The sequence below is a fragment of the Kryptolebias marmoratus genome, linkage group LG8 (assembly GCF_001649575.2).
Source record: "Kryptolebias marmoratus isolate JLee-2015 linkage group LG8, ASM164957v2, whole genome shotgun sequence".
Taxonomy (NCBI): Eukaryota; Metazoa; Chordata; class Actinopteri; order Cyprinodontiformes; family Rivulidae; genus Kryptolebias; species Kryptolebias marmoratus.
The window spans coordinates 19,746,798-19,767,899 of record NC_051437.1 but is presented as its reverse complement, the minus strand read 5'-3'; the positions used below and the strand labels follow the sequence as shown (position 1 = coordinate 19,767,899).

Below are 21,102 nucleotides of genomic sequence, written 5' to 3'. Positions count from 1 at the left end.
AATCCCTGTTCTTTATGTAAGATTCAAACCAGTTGAGCACTGGACCGGAGAGTCCAACCCAACTCTCCAGTCGATTCAGTAAAATGTCATGGTCAACAGTGTCGAAAGCTGCACTAAGGTCCAACAGAACCAGCACTGTGGTTCTCCCACAGTTTTATGCAAACTTTGATAACATTTACATGTAAAGTGATTTTATTCCACAGTTCACAATCACTGTGACCTTAACTAGGATAGCAAGTTCAACTTTGGACCTCACTTATTTGGAGATGCCCCCCCCATATGCATTTTTGTTATTTGTTTTTAATGCTGCTTGAACATGTGTAATTCTTGTTTAAAAAAAAAAAAGACAAGAGTACAGACCCTGGGCAGCTGCTCCCAGTGCTCCTTGTTTTTCATCTCTTCTTGAACTTCATGAATACGCTTCAGGGAATCAAGGCTCTCATCAAGCAAGAAGGTGGTGTCATTAATCAGCATGTTGATGTAGCGCACAAACTGCTTGCCAGAGCTAGTTTGGCGTGAGCACGGAAAACAAGCAGAAGAATAGATTTAGTCAGGACCAGGAGTCTTAGATGTATATTTTATTTGTCAGCAGAAAACTCACTTGAACTCCTCCATAAAGGTGCCATGGTGGGCAATATTCTGCCAAAGACTCTTGAAGATGGTGCTGATATGGTACCGTATAGTGAACTTATCATAGAACTCACTGGTGGCTCCAGTGTGCTCAACATCTAAGCAGGAAATAAAAGGTAGAATAAAGAAACATGTATCGGATAAAGACTTTCATTTCTGCAGAGAACACACTATTAAACAGACAAATGCTGGTGAGTACATGAAGTGAACAAGAAACTGCAAGATTTCACATTAGTTGCTCCAACTTAAGATATTTAATAGCCATCAAATAAACATGATTAATTTTATTCTGCAAGCAAAACACCAACACTGGGGTCTAGCAGCTAAATGTTAAGTAGGAGTGGAGCTCAACAGTCAATACTTTATGACAAATTAGAAATTTGTCAGTCTTCTATAAAATATAACGTTACTTCTTTACTTGCTATTCCAACATCAATAACTGCAGGTTGAAAGCTTCACGTCATTAAACTACTACCTATGCTGCTGTTAGATTAATCTATAAATTTCCAGCTTAGTAACCAGCAGCTTGTGGCTACAGTTACAGTACATAAAACTCACCGGTGTAAAACTTCATGAGAGCAGGGACCAGGTGTTTGATGGACAACGGGTGGTTCTCCATCATTTCAGAGAATCGCTGAGTACGAGGCTGTACGGCAGGGTTCGTGACAAACAGCACCTCCACCAACTTGGCGATGAGGTACGGGTTCCTGATGTAGTTCTGACTGCAGATGAACACCACCAAGAAGGCGACAACATCCTGGACACATGGCTCATATAAAACCTGGGGAGAGTACCTGGAAGAACGGGGGTGTGGAAGGGGAAAAAAAAGGGGGAAGCATGTCAGCTTGTAAATCACAGCTTTGAATAATTCAGTCACTGACTTATTGCACTGTGATCGTTATCGCCTGCCATCAAAGACAAAAGGGTGATAATGTTTTTGCTGGTGTCTGTGTGTGTACGCGGGTGTTCATTTCAGTCTCTCAGTTAAATATCTCATCAACCACTGGATAAATTCTGCTAAAACATTTAGAAAGTAATCACTGGATGAAATCTACAACTGATTAACTTAAGGTGTCAACCCTATTCAAGATGGCCGACACAACTAGGCGACTTTAGAAAACAAAGGATATAACTGAGCCAATTTTGCAGATATTGTTGCAAAATGTTGTGTGGTAGTCTTTGAGGGTCATTCACAACACATACTTTGAGAGCCAACTAGACCTTGAATCTTATCATCATTTACAAGGTTTGACTCAAACAGCTTTAAGTCAGTCCCTTCTCATCCTAAAATGATCTTAGTTTAAAACTCTGGCATGAAAAGCGCATTCCTTCAAGGAAATTTAAGCCTTTAATTTATTGTGTATTAAAAAATGCAACTCAAGTATCTAAGTTTTAATAGATTCTTCTCATATTGTCATTTAAATAAATGTTAAAAATGAACATTTGTTACCTTCATTAACGCAACAAAAATGCTTTGTTAAGACGTGACTGACCGGTGAAACAAAAGGAGAACTTACTGCACAACAAAAAGCAGAAACTCTGCCACGTCTTCAATGTAAAACTCGGGCAGAGCAGCAAAGCTTTTGGGAATCTCAGGGTTCAACGGCATCGTGATGCTGTGAAACAGAAGAGATAAAAATAGTTTACTGCTTTTTGATTTATAATATACTCTGACATAAAACACAGCATGACAAAGAGGAGGAGGAGGGGGGGGGGCAAACAACAACGAGGTCCGTCAGTAGTGTGGTGACTCACTTGGGGTAGGCAGGGTCCACCATGCGAAGAATGAGCTGAATGACTGTGCTGTAAAACTGCAGACATCTGCGGAGCAGGTTCTCATCCAGAAGGCCCACGTCAGCACAAGCTTTGGCTCGCACCAGTTTCTGATAGGACAATGTCACACACAGTAAGGTTCACATTGCTGCGAATCAGCTTTATTATAGAATCATGCATGTTTCAGCAAGTACTCCAGTGGCCAAAGTATTGGTAAGTACAAATCTTTAAAGGTTTGATCAATAAACGGCTACAAAATGGCAGATACATCTACTAGGACTGACCTTGAGCTGGGTTTTGCATCGTTTGAGCATTTCTCTGTGCCGACTCGCCAGGGGAGAATCCTTCCATTGGCTCTCGCTGTTTTTGAGCTCCTCTACAGTCCTAAAATTAACAACATCATTAATACACTTACACTGTGAATATGCTATAAATGCCTGCGTGTATGTGTACCTGTTGAGTTCTCGGATGGCACGCAATCTGCGGATGTAGCGCCGGCAGCAAGGCAGAATGGACAAGTGGTGGGTGTGAAGTGTGAAGAAGAAACACTCGGTGGGGAACTTGGGTTCTGAGAATTTTGAGGGATCTTCATCTGTGCATTTCAGGAGATGAATTATTATGCGTTACTCTAATACGAAGGCAAATGAGCAAAATGTACAGGTTATGACTGCATTCAGCAGGATATTTAGGATATGTAGAGGATATTTTGTATATTTACACACAATAAAAAGGAAACCAGTAGAGTCAATCCCTTCTATTTCAGAGTGAATTCTTTCTTAGATATTAACTAAAAACAAATTAATTTCCAGAAGTATTTCATGTACTTCATTAACATGACAGAAGTTAGGAACTCAATATTATTTTTATTATAAAATTGACATCATAGAAATAAAAAAGTCCCCAAATGTTGTCACTACATTGTTCCATCAGTCTTGCAATGATGCATTTTCATTCGAGTCGACTTACGCAGTTTAGTCAGCCAGATTTTGAGCTCGTCCATGGTGGCTTTCAGGCGCGTTTCTTCCAGACTGACAACAAGGCGACACCGCGGATGGAAAATGTAGAAGGGGTCCACCGTCTCCAGCTTGATCTTCATGCTCAGCTGTTGCAGCACCCACAAGAAGTTGAGCATGAAGCCGTCTGTCGACACCAACTTGTCATCAGTCTGAAAGAAAAATTATTTACCCACCCCCCAAAAAAATGTCAAAACCTTGAGATGGATTGAGCTTGTTGAGAGGAATGATAATCTAAGCATGTGCACGCAGCATCTGCTGCATTTTTCTCCTATTGTGCAAATGGTATTGATGTGGAACATACCTGCATTTGAGCTTTCTTCACATTGTAGTTGACTAGAGCTGCCATGTAATTAAGAGCTAACTCGCGCGTTTCTCCATTTAGCAGAATGTTATGAAGAACTTTGAACAGATCACCCTGACAAGAAGAAAAAAAGCAGTAATTAAAGCTTTCATTATGTTTTACTGTAAATGATATGAAAATAAAATCATGGTAATGTTGAGTCACCCTCGCTGACTCCAGGTAGTGCTGCAGTGACTGGCTGACAACTCGTGTGTTCTCCATGGTGATGGCTGGGCCAGAGAAATACTTGTCCCCTACTTTGGTCTAAACAGATACACACACGCTGCATGAGTACTTCACTGATAAAATTCAACAGTTTTAACAATGTTAGATTATAGGTGTGCGCCTCTTGTTGGTGTTTTTCCTTTAGGTTAACGGATCCAACAGGGATCGACTCACATCATCCTCAGCAAATACGGAAAGACTAAAGGACGCTCCGAGATAGGACAGTCTCTGGATCTCTCTGCCACAACCAGGGCTCAGAGGCTTGGGACACCACAGAGGCAGCGATGTTATCTAAAACAGAAGAAAAAAAATATTTTTTTACCTTTTTCTGTGGACCATAAAAATGTCTGGATAAACAGAACTCCTTTCTGATGACAATTAATTATGCTGCTATAAAAAAAAAAACAAGAAAATAAAAAACACTTTTGCTAAGTACAAACAAGGACATTCTTCTTGACTGACCTTTTAGGTATATTTTAGAAATGAATAGTAAAAAAAAGACAAAACAAGTGTGCCATGAGAAATAAGAAGGAATTATGGCATATTGCAGTTCTGGAAATCTAAACGCATACTCACCAAGTTGCACACAGGGTGAGTCTTTCCAAACTTAATTTCACAAAGCTCAGCTAATGCCTGCAAAAACAAAAAAGTACACAAATATTAAGCTTATATCTTCTTCAGACTCACTTCACATTTTACAAATAAAGCAGGTAACAAGGTGGATTTTAGCTCTTTCTCTTACTTCAAAAACACTTTGCATTAAATTACAAAAAGCCAGAATGTTTGCATGGTTCCTAAATGACTTTTCACTCCATGAAACTTTCAAGAATTCACAAAAATCAAATACATCCAAACAGCAGAATGTGAACATTATGTTACTAGAGTATTCTAAACCTATAACTCTGTAGATTAAAGACAAGTAGAGATGTTGTCCAGCAGGCTGCCTCCTGATAACAGCCTGCTGTGCTGTATATGTCACGTAAATTAAACATTTCTTTCTTTCCCATTTAGTTATGCAGGAAAAAGTCTCCTTACCATGAGGGGATACTTAAAGTTGTCACTGTCAAATGAACATTCTTTCACAGCAAGTGCAAGCCCATGGAGGATGGGAATGAAGATCTGAAAAAAACAAGACAGTAAAACGGTTGTTTTAGTGTCTGCGAAACAGAAAACTGGTATGATATTAAAGGCATTTCAGAGATGACGCTCTAAATATGATTTTGTTATTTAACATTGAGTCTGAGTTCAAATATATATTGTTACGCATTCCACAAGGTTGTGATGATTTAAAACTCCACACTGACCTGTACCCTTAAATTTGTGTTATTGATAAAATCCAATTTATACTTGAAGCCCAACATACTGACTTCACTCTATTCAGTCCAACCCTGGCTATTATCAAACTGATTAACAAAGGTATCAGCTCTCAGCTGTGTAGAAGATAATCAAATTACTATAACAATGACACCTAGAAGATAACTCAAATGTTTGAATATATAATGAAATAAATCAGTTTAAAAAGGTTTTCTGCTCCTGGATGCTGAGGTGGTTTCAGCATAAGACACCAGTTAAGAGTAAATGGTTTTTTGTTTAAAAAAAAAAAAAAAAAAAAAAATGAAATATGAAAGAATGTGGGTCTCACCTGTCTGAAAACTTCTTCCTCCTGATGGGTAATACGCACAAGCTCCTGAATAAAGCCATAGGGAAGGTTCCGACACAGCATATAAGGTACCAGCAGAGATGGTTGGAGGGGGCTCCTACATGCAGTTAAAAGACAGGAAAAACTGTGAATAGAAAATAAATAAATAACTTGACTAAAAGGCAAAGTGAAGAGAGTAGTTGCCATGGAGATGGAGTGTGAAAGGAACAGAACTACATACATACAACAACTGAGAAGAAAACAACTCAGAGGCTAGTCACAGTGAATGGATGGGTGTCTTACCGCGGCTGGGTCAGGGTCCCCTGCAGGACCAGGGCAACATGGGAGATACACTGAGAGCGAATGTTACTGAGAAGCTGGCTGACATTTGGTTGGCTGCACATCTGCGAAAGGGAAAACAAGGGGAGAGGAATCAGGAAAAGAAGGGTTCTAAACACGCAACGTTGCCGAGCCTGACACACAAAATGTTCTGTCCTCAAAACGTTTGATACAAATTTAGACACAGTGAAAATAACTGAAAGGAAATCGTCAATTATTTTCAAAGAAATACAGTGATTAAATATCCAACATATTAATGCTTTAACAGAATTCACAGAATACAATTTTCTTTTGATAACAAACACAATCCTCTCCTGCAGACAGCCACCCACCTTCGGAGCTTTCCTCTCCTCCATGCCAACACTGTCAAAACGCTCAATGAGGTAGTTCAGCATCTCTGTCTCTTTGCATGCTTCAATTGTGAAGCGATCGCTGGCTGAATCACTTGACATCCCCCCTCCACATGCACCGAGACTACAAACAGGAAGGTAAACGACAAAGACAGAGAGGGTTATTAGAGTACAGAAAATGCCACCAAACTGAGAGATCTCTTAATAACACTGAACAGTTATGTGTAAGTGGTTAACAAGCTTAAAACCAAACTTTCAATGGTCCTGAAACGCAAACATAAATGTTGAAAACAGTACAGCGAATATCGGGCGCAGACTCTTTAAAAGATTATTTTAAAAGGGGTTTTAAAAAAAATTATAATATTTAAGAGCAACAATTTCAGAGGCAACATTTACCTTTACACATGTCATCTGACCAAGGAGATAAAAGCTCAAACTGTTGTTAGTGGTCAGCTGTAATACCAAGTGGCCTCAAAGCGCAACACAATCTAGTAGGTATTATTGCAAACTTGGTTAAATGCAATGAATGCAGCGACATTATTCATTAATCTGAAATACAATACTGTAGCCTAAAAAGAAACAGCAAAAGTTAGATGGTTAAATTCACCACTAATTTGTTAAATGCAGATTTTTTTCTAAAATAAGTTAAACAAAAGTTCCAATTAAATCTTTGTTATTGATGATGTGATGACAGAGTGGTTTTAAAACAAATATAGTTCAAGAATTCTTACTAATACTAAAAATCAAGACACAGCTCAGGTCTACCATCTAGTACTTAGATGACCTACAGTCCATATCCAAAGAGGTCTCTTATTGCTGTTCTGCAACACCTATGTGACAGTGAGGGTGATATTTTTCTTCAGCGTGAAGGTTCTTTCAGATTAGTTTCTGTTCGTTTTCATGAGTCAGCAATCAAAAAAGCAGCAACAATCCCACTTATCCTTACCCAGATATTTTCCCAATACTTACCTCAAAAATACACATCACACCAGTTAAGAGACCATACCCCCAACCATCAATCTAACAGCCAGAAGACTGAAAGTCGTCATCAGCGTTTCTCTCTAAGCTGGAGTATTTGTGCTTCATTAGTGCTAAGGCTGGTGGACCCACTGGGAACATGCAGGAGGTCCATCCCTGAGCAAGCGCGCACAAACGTATGAACACACACCGTGCAGCGGTGTACCTGGACCCAAACTGAACCTGTGCAAAATCCTCCTCCTCCCCAGAATCTGCATCACTGCTGTCTTGAGACATATCAGAAAGGGCAAAAAACAGGGACGACAGGGGGCTAACGGGACGAGAAAAAGAAGGGAGTGGGATATAAATTGGATAAGAAGCGTTGAGTCGTCAAAGAAGAACCAAACATAAAAGCAAATTAGGGATAGCTACACGTCACGAGAGAAGAGAGAGAAAGGGAGCACAGAGAAAACAATTCTTTCAAGCCTACTTACAGTGCTGTGTTTTAAACACTCATCAACACTATCTGTGTGCAGCTTTTACATGTTAGGTGAACACGCTGTCAAAGGATAACACAAGTCTGCATTAACCTGTTCCTTATTGATTGCGACACAAAGTAGCACAGGCCAAATCCTATTTGAGAACTTTATGACCAAAGACAAATCAAAGATCTTGTTTGTTAAACTGTACATTCTTTATATTGGTCCTACCTAAAAAATGTTAGCAACAAACAGCTATAAGAAAGATTAAATAAAGACAAAATAATGCAGCTTAAAAACAAAATCCATTCATTTAGGTTGTTGACAAAATCTTTGTTTCTAGCTGAAATTTCTGAAGCACAGAAAACAGCTTTGTTTACTGACTTTCAGACTCCCAATGTAAATCTTATTCAGTTAAGAAAAGTATAAACATCAGTCAGTTAGAGGTGAAAAGTAATATAAGAATTGATCTGAACAAAAAAAAGATAACAGATTTGGCCAAACAATTAACAGACATACATCATATCTAATCTTAAAGCTGGTAAATCCAAAATGTTTAGGTTTTTGTATGTTTGCTCTCCACACGGACATGCAAATGACAGATGAGATACCTAGATGACGGGATCCTGGTAGCAAAGGCAGCCTGTCGAGCATTCAATCTGGGAGAAGGTGGCACCACAAAAGGGGTTGTAGAGGAGGATTGGTTGAGAGGGCTTGGCGAGCTCAAGGAGAGGACCTGGGGGCTAAGTGGTGTTGCAGGAACTGGGGTGTTGGGAGGAACAGAGGGCCCAGCCGGGCTGGGAGAAGGTCCAGGGAAACTAAATCCTCTGTGACCTGGACTCACTGGGGAAAGTGTTCCCCAGGAAGTGGTGACAGAGTAGGGCCGATAACGCTGGGAGATGGGCATGGGGGCAGAGGAAGGGTTCAGGGAGTGCCTCAGAGTGACAGAAGCAGGTGGGCTGGGGGGAACAATAAACTGTGGGGTAGAAGGTGTAGAAGGAACAGTGGATGTAGTCGGGGTGGAGAGAGATGGGCAACTCCTGTTGGCTGCATCCAAAGCCATTGGATGAGGACTACCACACCCATATAGACTGTGGATAACATTGATAAGACAATCATTGGCAAAAATGATTTGACGACAAAAATAGGTACGACCAAAGCAAACTCACACAGACTAGAACAGACACATGACAACCTTCAGCCACAAGACAAAGAAAATTTGAAACACGAGCCATAAAAAGAGTCTTTCTCTGTCTGTGGGGAGTCAACCAGCACAGCACACAACGCTGAGTGAAGGTACTTGCCTGGACAGAGAGCTTGCTCCAAAGGATCCAGCGCTGGGGCCCATTGGGCTGTCACCTTGGCTAGGGGGCTGCACCAGCGTCAGACGGTGGTCAGAGGATTTCGCTGCTGCAATTGGCTGTGAGGTGGCGGTCAAGCTGGCGAACGGGTTGTGGATATTTGACTGGGATGACATCATTAGGACTTCCATCAGAATCTGGCTGATGAAGTCTTTAAAGTCAGAGTACACTGTAGATAAAAAAGTAACCATATTACCAATTATTACTGTTGGTTAAATGTAAAGAAAAGTTTGTGTTTTTAAGCAAAAAGATGCAGTTCACACCATCTTTAGGGTTCTGTTGAAACTCTCCAGCCAGCGAAGGGAGGAAGATAACATCTCTGTCCTGCTCCTTCCACGATACGCGGAGGATCTTACAAATAAGATGCAGAGCCTGTTCTTCAGAGACATCGGAGTTTGCAGAGGTTTCCTGGGAAAAATTAAATGCTTTGATACAAGGTTGAGGTAAAAACATAGCATGTGCCAAATACCTATCACAACTGATTGGTCGGTCTGTAGTTGGTCAAGAAAGATATTTCTTATAAGGAATCAAAATAAATTGAAATAAAGCGAAGATTGCATTTTTGAAAAGTCAAAAATTATTCTCGTTTAAATATGCAAATACTTAATATAAATATTTTACGTTCATCTTTTCAAAGCTAAATTTATCTTTACATAGCAAAAATTAAAGCCAAAATAAAACAATTTGGGTTAAAATGTCTCTTTTGACTGCGTACTGCAGCCGTTTACCTTTTCAGTCAAGTTTCTCTTCTCTCTGCGGTCGCTGTCTTCCACCTCCATGTTCTCAATCCCTGAGTCTACATCCACCTGGGACATGCTGAGGAAAAGAGAAAGGCAAAGCGTTTTAGACCTCTCTGCATACGCTGAAAGCTCATTCCAAATGTCTCGTTTGTCTCCTCTCTTTTATGACAAATCAAACATTGACAGGGTCATTTTTTTTTTAAGAAGTTGATGACATCCATCGTCCTGTGACATGAAGAGGACTACATATTTTACAGCCACTTTTCAAGCTCACAGAGAGAAAGTGTTCAACATTTAAAGCCTAAGGCAGTGTAGGACTTTTTTTTTTACCTCTTTTCACAAGAGGCAGGGTCAATGTCCATGCTCTGCGATCGAGACAAATTCTGGGACTGTGTCTCGAGGCTGTTGGAGGGGGAGCTGGAGAGGGAGCTCACACCTTCACTGCTCTGACTTCCATATGCCACCCCTGCAAAAGCACAAGCATGTTTCATTTATCTGAAGCACAAAAAAAACTTTTTGATTGAAATACTGGACATTTTTCTCTGTGATTCTAACTCCGACTTAGGTTAGAATGGAAGCGTTAGGCTTTAAGTTTGGTTACTTTTTTGTAACACTAGATATTTCTTTTCTAAATCTGTAACATTATAAAGACAAAAAATAAACATCTAGGTATTTAAGGTTTCTGTAATCTCTTTTCTGTTTTTCTTCTGTTTTTTTGTTGCTCTTATTTAAATCACAGTGTCTGTTCAGGTTTCAGGCTACAGATATGGACATTAATGTCATTACAGCTTGAAAGATATAAATCAAATTGGCATAGCAAGTCAAGCACAAGTTTAAAGTGACTATTGCTATCAACAAGCACTTGCATGCATACCACCAAACAATGCCAGGAAACAGTCATTCAACCATACATGGCTTTCTGGATGAAAACCCGCTGGGCTAACACTTCTAAATCAAACAGCAACACGGATATTTACAAGTCTGCTGATGTTATTCCATGTTTTGTTTTAAATTGTTATTATTATTCAAATATCAAGTTTACATTATATAAATTGTCCTTTCAGAGTCATGCCAAAACTCAATTCAGACGACGTCCCATGGGTTAACTTGGCAATAACATTGTGTTTTTGATGATATGGAAACAAAGTTGAAGGCCATTTTCAACCTGAAGTATTACAGGCACAAACAGTAATTTGAATAAAGTAATTTGTTAACGTCCTACAAGCAGCAGATACTGATTTCTTACCAGAGGTGCCCATAGGGGAAGTGGCAGGGGTACCACTGTGGACATTGAGCCCCAATGATTGAGAGGCAGCTGGTGGTACGGGTTGGAGTGCAACACCTGAGGGTCCAGGGAGGGGTCCAGGTGGAGTCTCTCTCTGTGGGGATGTGAGGGGCGTGCTAAGAGGGGTGCTGGGTTGTGATGTCTGTCCTCCCGCCAGTCGTGCCAGGCGCCTTCTGCGAATCTTAAAGGTTGAAACGCGCATATTCAGTCAAAGTGCTTCGTGCAGGTTAGATTGCATCTAAACTGTTCAAATGTTTAACTAGCTATTGATTTCCTTGACTTTATTGGGCGTCACTTTATGCTCCCCCCCCATTCAGGCTTACTTGCCAACCTGTCTCTGTGACTACCTTTGTTGCAGAGGCCCAGCAGAGGTGGGTAAACATCCATCTCCCATTCCACCTCGGTCATTTCACACAGAACACAAATGCAAAAAGAACAGATCTCGAGCCTGTCTTTAAAGTGTCGAGTGAGAGATGATGATATTTAAGGAACTAAATCACCTTCAAGAAAAAGGAAGGTGGCACGAAGGTGCAGCATTTGTTTTTGTGTTTTTATGAAAAGCATGGGAGGGCAAATGAAAAACTCAAAAATTCTGATATCTGTATTAACCATCTGTGTTAATGGTAGCCTCAGATGGATGGATCAAAAAAAAAAAAATATATATATATATATATATATATATATAATTTTGGAATCATTGTGCAGTTTAAAAATCAAAGTTAATGCATTTGTTCAGACCATGGGGAATGATAAAAACGATAAGCTTTATCATCAATCTCTTTTTGTCAGAGTGTAATTGAAGAGCTGGAAGGAGGACTGATCTTTCTTCTCTTGCCAAGAACATAAAACCTTGACTTGGACTACATTTTGAATAAGTAACACATTACAATAGATGATCTTTTTTTTTTTACACTGCCTCTCATTGAAAAAGAAACTAAAAAACTAATTAATTCTATGGGATTTGAAAAAATGTTCAAGCTCTGATCAAAACACTAGTCATGAAATGTTGAAAGTTGAACTCTTAACATTATTTAAATAGTATTTTGCTCACATTTTAGCAGACTGTGAAGAAATTCAAGCTGAATATTTGCAAACCTCCCTCAAAAAAATAGTTTGAAGCAAACAGCTGTTGCGTAGCTTTTGCTCTCTTAGAGTCAAATTTTGATCATCTTTTGTATTGTAGTGACACGTGCAGAAACTCATACAAACAATATTTAAAAAAAAAAAAAAAAACAGATTGTGTTTAAAATAGTTTTGGAGCCAAAGGTTTAAAGAGATTTATCTTGGAAAAATATGTACTCATAAATAACTCAAAACTTTATGAAATTTTACTGTTTATGAACAATATTGCTCCATTTTACACTTTCTGAAAACAGCTAATTTGGTCTATTTTTCACAAACTAAGCTGACATTCAGTGTTACCAGAGTACGTGATGACTTCAAGGTTCTCTACACTCTGGGTTTCTTATGTTTGTCTGAAACTTTCTTAGAAAAATAAAAATAAAACCATGTTGCCAGAACTAAATGCCTTTTTATAAATGCCTTTTTGATTTCTTTGAATCTGTTTTTCATAACAACAGCCTGTGAGAGCTCGACTTGCTGCTTTCCAAATTACGCAACCTTCTTCTTGATGTGTAAACAATATATTTATCTTAGTTTATTAGCTTATCCTACATGTAGTTATACATGTGGACCAACTTAAACACATCCAGCTAATGTCTAAATAAGCTCAGGTTACATTTTAAGCAGGTTTTACATCAAATTTTCAACATAAAATCCAGGATGTAAATATGAGCTGAATGGGAGGTTTGGGTGAGTTAGATTAAGAGGAGTAATTTCACTTTTACTTTAATGTCATCATGCTTGAAAAGCTAAGCAATACAGGACATTTTACTTGACAAAAACACCTGCTGTATGAGTCAACCTTTGTTGTAAAATTTAAGCAAACTAAACTAAGAGCTAATTCGGCAGCAATGCGCTAGAGCCAGGTAACAAAACAATAAATGTAGCATGATATTATCTGAGGCTGAAGGGTTCCGCTCGGTGGCTGAAAGGTCGAGTCTTTTCTGCTGTGTCGTTCCGTAAGCTGATGTTAACAGAACAACATTAGCGACAGTCAACAATCAAACCTATTTCATTTATTTTTTTTTAAAAGTAACGCCGTTGTAAAACAGTGAACGCGAGTAACCACATTCCAGACGAAAGTAGGAAATTATATTCGCTTGACTTTAGTTGGTTTTAATCTAAAATATTAGAAGAAAATCAAATGCGTGCATTCGGGGCTTATTGACTTTAGCTAGTTAGCACGGTGCAAAGCTCCCCGGCTAAATGACAGCCAACGGCTACAGAAATAATAAAAACCCCGCTTTGACTTCTTGATCATCCGCTCTTTAAAGTAACGAGCTGTCTTAAAACTGTAATGCCGTGGCTCTGGTCGGCTAATACGCACAAACGTGTCCTAGAGTTCAGACAACTGTGGCAGCTTGTCGCCAATTGATTTCTTCCATTTACAAATTGGGCTAACAGCTCTGCTACCTTTTCTCTGAAGCAACTCGGCTTGTTGTGAGACCCCACGAAGCTTAAAGGAGGATGAGGAGGGGTGTGGGGGACATTTTCAAAGTTAAAACAGGAACCTCGGTCAATTCAAGCTCTGCTTTGTACTTAGTTTGTGCATTCTTCCATTGTCACCTTACCTCATCTGCGCTCAACTCCTCCATCACCGCAGCTAAGTTAGCTAGCTATTTCACTTTCAGTTGCTTCGGTGTGCCAGCCAGAATATGCATAGTTTAACTCGTTCAACGGATGGGTGTCAGTCTTGATTGTCCTAAAGAGAAACACCGGGACACCGATACAGGAACGGCGACGGGATACGGAGCGTCCAAACCGCCTCTCGTTTGGTAGTTTTTTTCCCCTCAAGAATTAAACAAAAAGAAAAGTAGCTAGCTTATTATATACGTCAAATTACAACAGCGGCCATTTTGGTTCTACACTACGTCACGTGACTCGAGAAGGAGAACGGAGTGCGTGACGTCATCACGTCGCTTGAGAAAATAGTCTAATTGGTGATAAAACGTGATTTACTGCTGGCAGGGACGGCAGATAAATGCAATAAACATTTTTTTAAATTTATCGTTTAATTTAAACTTGGTAAAAGTTTATTTCAGCAGGCTGCATTTGTTCTTTTTAAACTCGTTTATGATACAGTTAGTATGTTTATGCAAATAGAAGAGTTTGTAATTATTATGAAATTTTGAATAACCTGATATGTCATTGTAGTTTTTATTGCATTACACATTTATAATTTTACTTAACTAAAGCCTTTGCATGTCTGCTAACATTCTGTATATTTATTTAATTTAATTTTTTAATCACAAGAGTTAAAAAAAATAAAAGCCACATTCTGCAGCTGTTTTTTTTTTAATTGAATGTGCATGATCTTTATGTCGGTCAGACAGATGGCAGAAAAAGTGCAGTTTCAACAAGCAGCAGAAAAAAATATTTAACCCAGATTCCAGATTGTACATTTTTTAAAAACACATTTTATTTTACAAAAACAATTCAAACATTACAAAAATGCTTTCAAAACATTCGGCACCTCTGTATCTTGCATTGGACATCAACAACACAAATGATAATTTTACAACTTTCATAGTTAAATGTGAGATGGACAGCATAAGCTGTCACGATCAGTACACGTTGGAAGAAAACCAAAAGTAACTTTTAGTCTGCTTTTAGTATCTCGGTGCCAGCACCACCAAACCAGTATGAGCCAAAAAAATAATAATGCAGCACTGCCATCTAGTGGCCAAAGTCCATACCCTGAAGGACAAAAAATTCCTCCTGCTCTGAGAGAAACACAGAAGAGGGGAAAAAATACCAGTTTCAATGTGTTTTTCTTCCATAATGGATTTGACTCCTCATCACTGAGCTTTTTCAGGAAAAAACCTCCCTCGCTCACTCGTTCTTTTTAAACACCTGCTTGCAGACTTCTCCTTCACAGTACAGCTCCTGACGGAAGTAGGTCAAAGAAATAGTTCATAAATGGCATTTCATATGCAAGCACAGGAAAACTGAAACATGTAGCATTTTATATATAATTCTGGTCATTCCTACCAGGTGGAGCTTGTCGCCTTCAATCCAGTGAGCCCAGCCTCGGTTCTTCTTCTCTCCAATCTGTTCACACACCAGTTTATTCTTCTGCCATGTCACCGCTGACTGCACCGAGAGAGGGTGGGAAAATGAGAATAAATCACAACAGCTAACATTCACACACCGAGACATTTTTATTTAAATTAACCCTTGTTATTGTTAGGGTTTATTCCACACTCCTGCCAGTCGCCCTCACCTTGACGTGCCTGTTGTCCAGTCCCTTTGTAAACTCCTTAAACTCCTGGCCAGCTCTGAAGGAGAAGGTGTAGTTTCTGAAGCTGCTGAGAGTTTTGATGATGAACAGGTCGCCCTGCTGCTCAATCACCTTCCTCAGCTTCAGCCTCAGAGCGATCTTTCGCACGTAGGTGTTGATACCTGGAATTGTAGAGGGGAAAAAAACTCATAAACTCATGCACAACCACAGATAACACCATTTTCTTTTGTAGTTGCATTTTATTTAATGTTAGACAAAGTTATCGGTGCATTTTTGCAACATGGTATTAAATAAATACATATATCTCAAATTGTTCAGCAAGTTTCAATGCCAGAGAGTATATTTTGGGAATAAAACAGGCTTAAAGTACTCACCAAGTGCATTCATGTAACCATCAAAGTTGACATTGCTGATCATGTCCCATGTACCACAGAAACTGGTCGGCATATTGATTATTTCTCTTCTCACGGATCTGTTCGAGATAACGTGTGATCAGAGTGATCCAGAGCTCTGAGATCTGCTTAAATAAGCTGTTGTTGTTTCTTTTAAAGTTAAGAAATAATAGAGGGCGTATCCTCCCCTGGTCTGTTGTCATACGAGGAGCACGTGAGGGCGTGGGAGGGGTTCTCATCGCTGTCAAGGTGTAAATGGGAATGGAAACATGTCAAACAGGTTTACAGTTCACCGACGAGCAGCTTTTTTTAAAAACTTGTTTGCCTCAGGTGTTAAAATGAAAAGTGGAGGAAAATGCACTCTTCAGAAAGGAAAAATAAGTGTAAGATAAATCAAAATAACTGAAATTCATCCGGACTGCTGCCACAGGCGAATAAAAACCATCCGGTTCTTATTAGTTTCACACAAATCACAAATCGACTGAGTTAAAAGGGAGACGAGGGGTCATCATTTTCATCTGTTAACGTCTGAGCTGTGCATTAAACCTTCTGTTGGCTTCAAATCAAACAGACCAAACAAACACTGGTTCCCCACTGAAAACAGCAAACCTGTCCGTGTAAAAAAAAAGAAAAGAAAAATAAGATCGGCATTAAAGACATGCAGTGCAGAAGGAATTCAACCAGCTCCAGTTTGCAGGAAGACAAACATCATTACCCTCGTTTTTCTGCCAAGTGCTTTTATGCAAATCACGGCCGGTGCACATGATGCTGAGCTGTTTACAAAAAAAAAAAAAAAAGCAAATTTGGGATGACTGAGTTATCTCAAATAAAGTCACAGCTTTATTGCCTGTATTTAATATTAGCCTGTAATATTTTCATTTATTTTATGCAAGCTTTTCTCTTGAACAGGAGCCCAGATGAGATCAGAGTTGTTAGTAACTTTCCTCATCTGTAACCTGACAGCAGCGATGAACTGCAGGATGTGTTAACGTTCCCCATTAAAACTGTTTTATTCAAACAGCAGAGATCAGACTCAACAGACAGGATTAGCAATCCCCCCCACCCCTCAATCTGTGAATTGTAAGATTAAAAAAGGGGATTCCAATTTGGGAAACAAAGAGTTCTTTATTTTTAGCTTCATTGAGGGGAAGAGAAACAGATGGAAAATTCCAACTGAGTGAGAAACATGTAACAAACTGATACTCAAGCAAACACTGATTTAAAAGTATTTTTATTGGGTTTTTTTATGCAATAAGAAACATTATTTAAATTAAAACTTTTTACCCTGAATTAAAACCCTTGTTTCGTTGCTGCAAACAAAGTTTATTTTTAGCAGTGAAAACTAGTTGAACTTGTGCTCAGTTTTGTTTTTTCCACTCGTGTCGTTTCAGCTCTGCAAACATGAAACAGTTTCTAAACTACTTCAGTCAGAAAAATACAAATTTCTCCAAAAACGCCCTCATCACAAAGGTCGATCTACAGTTTAGGCACTAGTGGAAGCTTCAGCGGAATCGGGCTTGTCTGATTTGTTTGAAATTCTTCTGTGTTTTCCAGCAGTGAGCTTCATCAGCTCGACGAGGCGTCCGTGTATCTCTGAAACGGTGCGAGCACCACGTTAGCATTTTTCTGCTCGCTCTCAGCGCTGTAGAGGTTGTGCTCCCGTATGTAGTGGATGACACTGTCCGGCAGCAGGTATCTGACGCTCTGACCTCGCCTCAGCGCCCGGCGCACGTGAGTGGCCGAGATCTCGTTGGTCACCCACTCGTGGACGGTGTGGATGTTCTTGCGGTGCTTCCACAGCGCGTCCGACTGGTGGATGAACTTGTGCGGGTCGTTGCCGCTGCGGGTGACGCAAACCACGCCGTACCTTCCGACGATCTCAGCGATATCCTCCGGCTTCCACAGGTTGGGAATCCCGAAGGACTCCAGGACATCGGCTCCGCAGAGCAGCATCAGCTGAGGGCCGTCTAAGCACAGAGGGAAACGGAGCTCAGTCATAAAGGCTAAACTTTGATGAACTTTAAAAAAAATATATTAAATTGAGTTGTTAAAGCTACAAAAAGCAGAACACCAGCTAAAAGGACAAAAAACAGACCACTTGCTAAAAGGTAAAAGAAGCATAACACTAGCTAAAAGGAGCAAAAGGCTAGCTCAAAAGTAAAGTAACAAAGATTAGAATAGCAAAAAACTAGCTACATTTAGCAAAAGACTAGCTAAAATTTTAAACTTGCAAAGAATTAGTTTAAAGTAAAGACTTGAAAAGACTAAAGTAAAGCAAGTTTGCTACATCATATTTCATAAAGAACAATGTTTCTGAAGGAATTGGAGATCTCAGTGTATTTCTATGGGGAAAATATTTGTGAATAAAGTTGAAAAGCATAAAAGTTATTAAAAAAAGCCACCACCTCCTGAATAAGCTGAATGTTTTGATATAGATTGGCTAAAATAGCACACAGTATGCAGAAGTAGTTAAATTGCATGTAATGTATGGAAATTTGAAGAAAAAAAAAAAACTGTGAATGCTGAATCATTATTAACACAGTTATATGAATTATGTCTGACTGAACCCACTAGTTTATTATAAACTTCCTGTCTTAACAGGGAGGGAAATGTGACTCTGATAGTTTTTTAATGTGAAAAATAAATGGTTTAAAGGTGAAATACAACATTTCTTCTGCAGTTACTGCAAACTGTGAGTGAACGGCACAGTCTGCGCTTTCATCTGCTTCTGTTCGCAGCTTTCTGCAACGCAGCAATGTGCTTCATGAAGGGATCCTTGCCAGCTGAACTGAAAGCAGCTGGACTTCTGTTTCACTTCTCATCCGAGGAACCTTCTTACACTTGGAACTTTGCACCTTTCAGTTTTAAATTGAGGAAGTAAAACTTCTTCAAGAACAAAAAATAAGTCCAGTTACCATGCCCTGGATGACTGAGCATCGACACCAGCTTTCAGACTGAAGCACTGGGTCAAAGCTCTCATCATTACTCTTTTGTTTGTTGCACCTCAACTACTTTTGAGTCACGTGATCAACTGTCAACCGCCACACAAGAATACACTCTGAGCTTCCACACCTTTAACGTATTGTCTTCTCTTAGCTGAGCTGAATACAGTACGTTCTGTCTACAGTGGAAGCAAAAACAGACTTGTTTCCTCTCTGAAATTAGAGACCAGGTTTGAAGTTTAGACAACTTAGATAAATATGTATTTAAAGGCACACCTTTTCTTTTAGGATGAGCTGAACTGTCAATATATTTCTCCTCCACGCGTCTCTTTTTCCCGTACTTGACGGTGTCCACGTCATCGATGTTGTGCTCCGCTGCAACCAGTTCTTCGTAGTGATGCCTGTGTGCAGACAAAAAGAAAAATATTCATTTACAGAAGAATACTGGAAGCATCTGTCACACAGATTCCTCAAATCAGTCCCTCAGTCATCATCACATAAAATCATTTATCATGTGTAGATTTTTAATAGAACACAAGCTTATGCTTCACTTTTAATAACCCGTTTTCTGAGCCTGTGAGTCAAGAGGCTATTGCAGATTCATCCTACATAATAAAATTGCTCCAACCTGCTTATCCTGCTTGGATAAGCAGGTTGAAGTGCAAAGGTGTGTGAGGTGCCTTAATGATTCACACTAATGATCGACCTGCACCACCTTTAACAGTCCTGTTGTTCAGCTTTTAGAGTAGTTCACTGTAGTCTGTTACAGCGGCGGAACACAGTCTGTAAAAAAACGTTAAACTAAAAGGATAAACGGTTTGTTTATTTTAGTGTGAATCTGCTCTATGTGTGTGTTTTTACCTCAATGGGTCAAATAACAAAGGAAAAAGAAATCTTCTCTTAAATAATCACTGATCAAATAACAGTGACAACGAATAATAAATTCAAATCCAGAAAGGTTAGTGTTTAATTTAACAGCGTTACGGACGATGTGCTTATAGAGTATTAGTTTCCCATCATTACTTCAGAGGTCTTGTTAGCGTCAGTGATAAGATGATAAGATTAGACTTTTAGTGGTTTGTACAAATTCCACACGAACACAAGTGTCAAAGCGGGAGCGTTAAACTTACCGAATGACTTTCGCCGTCTCCACCCACTCGGGATGCAGGCTCTCCCAGGGGTCGACCGTAATCCACCCGGAGTTCTCTGTGGCCAGACGGGTCATTTCCACACGGTGTCGAGCCTCAATCAAACCCTTCTTCTTATAGGCATCACCCACAGGAGAGATGATTCCCTTCACCACATTATACTGACCTTAGACACAAAATGAGCAGTGGAGGAGATGTAGTCAGTACGTTATGTTAAAATAAACATCTAGTAATTAAACCACCAAGAACATGTTGTGCATTTGAGTTCTGTGTCTGAATAAGAGGCTGCAAGCATCAAACCATTAACTACCAAATTTACACACCGAGCTGAATAAGTCATCCTCTTTCAGGTAAAATGGAGTATTTTCATGCAACTCCTTCTGTTACTCTTTAAGGAATCAGATTTTTCTTCTTATACTAATTGTGATTTTACACTGTGCAGAGTTCTGTTCAGGTTCTAAGCTGTCATTCTGTGAAATTTAATGGAAATTAATGTTAGGCTGTGACAGAAATCCACCGACTGGAACCTAAAAATAAAGATTTCCCTTTCAACTCAGCCCACCTGTGTCTTCCAGGTGATCTCGAGCCAGTTCAAACATCCTCAGGTGCATGTTGGTGATGGGGTTGAAGGACCCGCAGGCCAGCAGAACCACTTTGGTCAAATTCTGACCCTCCATGCCTCATACTGGGACTGGATTTACTCTACAACAGAGACAAAAGCTGATTAAAAACTGTGACCTTTAAATGCGATGTGCTTTTGGCTCTTTTATTTTTTAGAGACAATTTATTACACGCATACCTAAAAAGAAGACGCGCTAATAAAGCTTTAATGATTAACTAAGATAAGCTAAAAGCTGTTAGCTTCTTTTAAACCTAAATGTAAATAAATAGCTTTACATTTAAGAACCGCCATTTTTTTTTAAAACAAAATCATTTTGAGAAGACAAAACATGAACTAAAACTACAATGTGGCCGTAAATGTCATGATTTCTCATGTAAAAGTCTAATATTTCTGTCTTGAATTACCTGCAGAAACAAACTTTCAGCGGATTGATATGTCACACACTTCCTGTACGTGCTGACGTATGCGACTACGGTACGATAAACAAATCTGATTGGCTGG

At 39.4% G+C, this 21,102-nt stretch overlaps 3 protein-coding genes across 5 annotated transcripts in view; all 3 read right to left on the bottom strand.

The window, feature by feature from the left end:
* The window catches only part of ube4b (ubiquitination factor E4B, UFD2 homolog (S. cerevisiae)), a 17,947-nt gene extending 3,814 nt beyond the window's left edge, over window positions 1-14,133 (bottom strand). The window contains exons 1-24 of one of the 2 annotated variants that reach the window (XM_017417825.3): window positions 13,828-14,133; window positions 11,096-11,315; window positions 10,180-10,315; window positions 9,838-9,925; window positions 9,373-9,517; window positions 9,053-9,278; window positions 8,360-8,839; window positions 7,496-7,600; window positions 6,295-6,436; window positions 5,927-6,027; window positions 5,627-5,741; window positions 5,020-5,103; window positions 4,561-4,617; window positions 4,159-4,275; window positions 3,925-4,023; window positions 3,721-3,834; window positions 3,370-3,568; window positions 2,857-2,995; window positions 2,688-2,787; window positions 2,386-2,513; window positions 2,148-2,246; window positions 1,189-1,424; window positions 602-728; window positions 361-505 (exon numbers count right to left, since the gene is read on the bottom strand). In XM_017417825.3, coding sequence (XP_017273314.1) covers window positions 361-505; window positions 602-728; window positions 1,189-1,424; window positions 2,148-2,246; window positions 2,386-2,513; window positions 2,688-2,787; window positions 2,857-2,995; window positions 3,370-3,568; window positions 3,721-3,834; window positions 3,925-4,023; window positions 4,159-4,275; window positions 4,561-4,617; window positions 5,020-5,103; window positions 5,627-5,741; window positions 5,927-6,027; window positions 6,295-6,436; window positions 7,496-7,600; window positions 8,360-8,839; window positions 9,053-9,278; window positions 9,373-9,517; window positions 9,838-9,925; window positions 10,180-10,315; window positions 11,096-11,315; window positions 13,828-13,851 — 3,426 coding nt within the window. In that variant the 5' untranslated portion in view covers window positions 13,852-14,133. The remainder of the gene's footprint in view (window positions 1-360; window positions 506-601; window positions 729-1,188; window positions 1,425-2,147; window positions 2,247-2,385; window positions 2,514-2,687; window positions 2,788-2,856; window positions 2,996-3,369; window positions 3,569-3,720; window positions 3,835-3,924; window positions 4,024-4,158; window positions 4,276-4,560; window positions 4,618-5,019; window positions 5,104-5,626; window positions 5,742-5,926; window positions 6,028-6,294; window positions 6,437-7,495; window positions 7,601-8,359; window positions 8,840-9,052; window positions 9,279-9,372; window positions 9,518-9,837; window positions 9,926-10,179; window positions 10,316-11,095; window positions 11,316-13,827) is intronic. The other variant, XM_017417826.3, reaches the window with a different exon arrangement.
* Window positions 14,134-14,653: 520 nt separating this feature from the next.
* rbp7a (retinol binding protein 7a, cellular) lies at window positions 14,654-16,034 on the bottom strand. The gene is made up of 4 exons (XM_017417603.3): window positions 15,872-16,034; window positions 15,480-15,658; window positions 15,248-15,349; window positions 14,654-15,142 (listed from the first exon to the last, which is right to left on the bottom strand). The coding sequence occupies exons 1-4, from the start codon at window positions 15,942-15,944 to the stop codon at window positions 15,089-15,091; spliced, it is 408 nt and encodes a 135-aa protein (XP_017273092.1). The 5' UTR covers window positions 15,945-16,034; the 3' UTR covers window positions 14,654-15,088.
* Window positions 16,035-17,103: 1,069 nt separating this feature from the next.
* nmnat1 (nicotinamide nucleotide adenylyltransferase 1) lies at window positions 17,104-21,062 on the bottom strand. 2 transcript variants are annotated; one of them, XM_017417602.3, is made up of 5 exons: window positions 21,006-21,062; window positions 20,542-20,681; window positions 19,962-20,145; window positions 19,108-19,232; window positions 17,104-17,856 (listed from the first exon to the last, which is right to left on the bottom strand). In XM_017417602.3, the coding sequence occupies exons 2-5, from the start codon at window positions 20,654-20,656 to the stop codon at window positions 17,456-17,458; spliced, it is 825 nt and encodes a 274-aa protein (XP_017273091.1). In that variant the 5' UTR covers window positions 20,657-20,681; window positions 21,006-21,062; the 3' UTR covers window positions 17,104-17,455. The 2 variants fall into 2 exon arrangements, with proteins under 2 accessions (XP_017273091.1, XP_024861993.1); XM_025006225.2 differs by lacking the exon at window positions 21,006-21,062 and adding an exon at window positions 20,779-20,936.
* Between the last annotated feature and the right edge of the window lie 40 nt (window positions 21,063-21,102).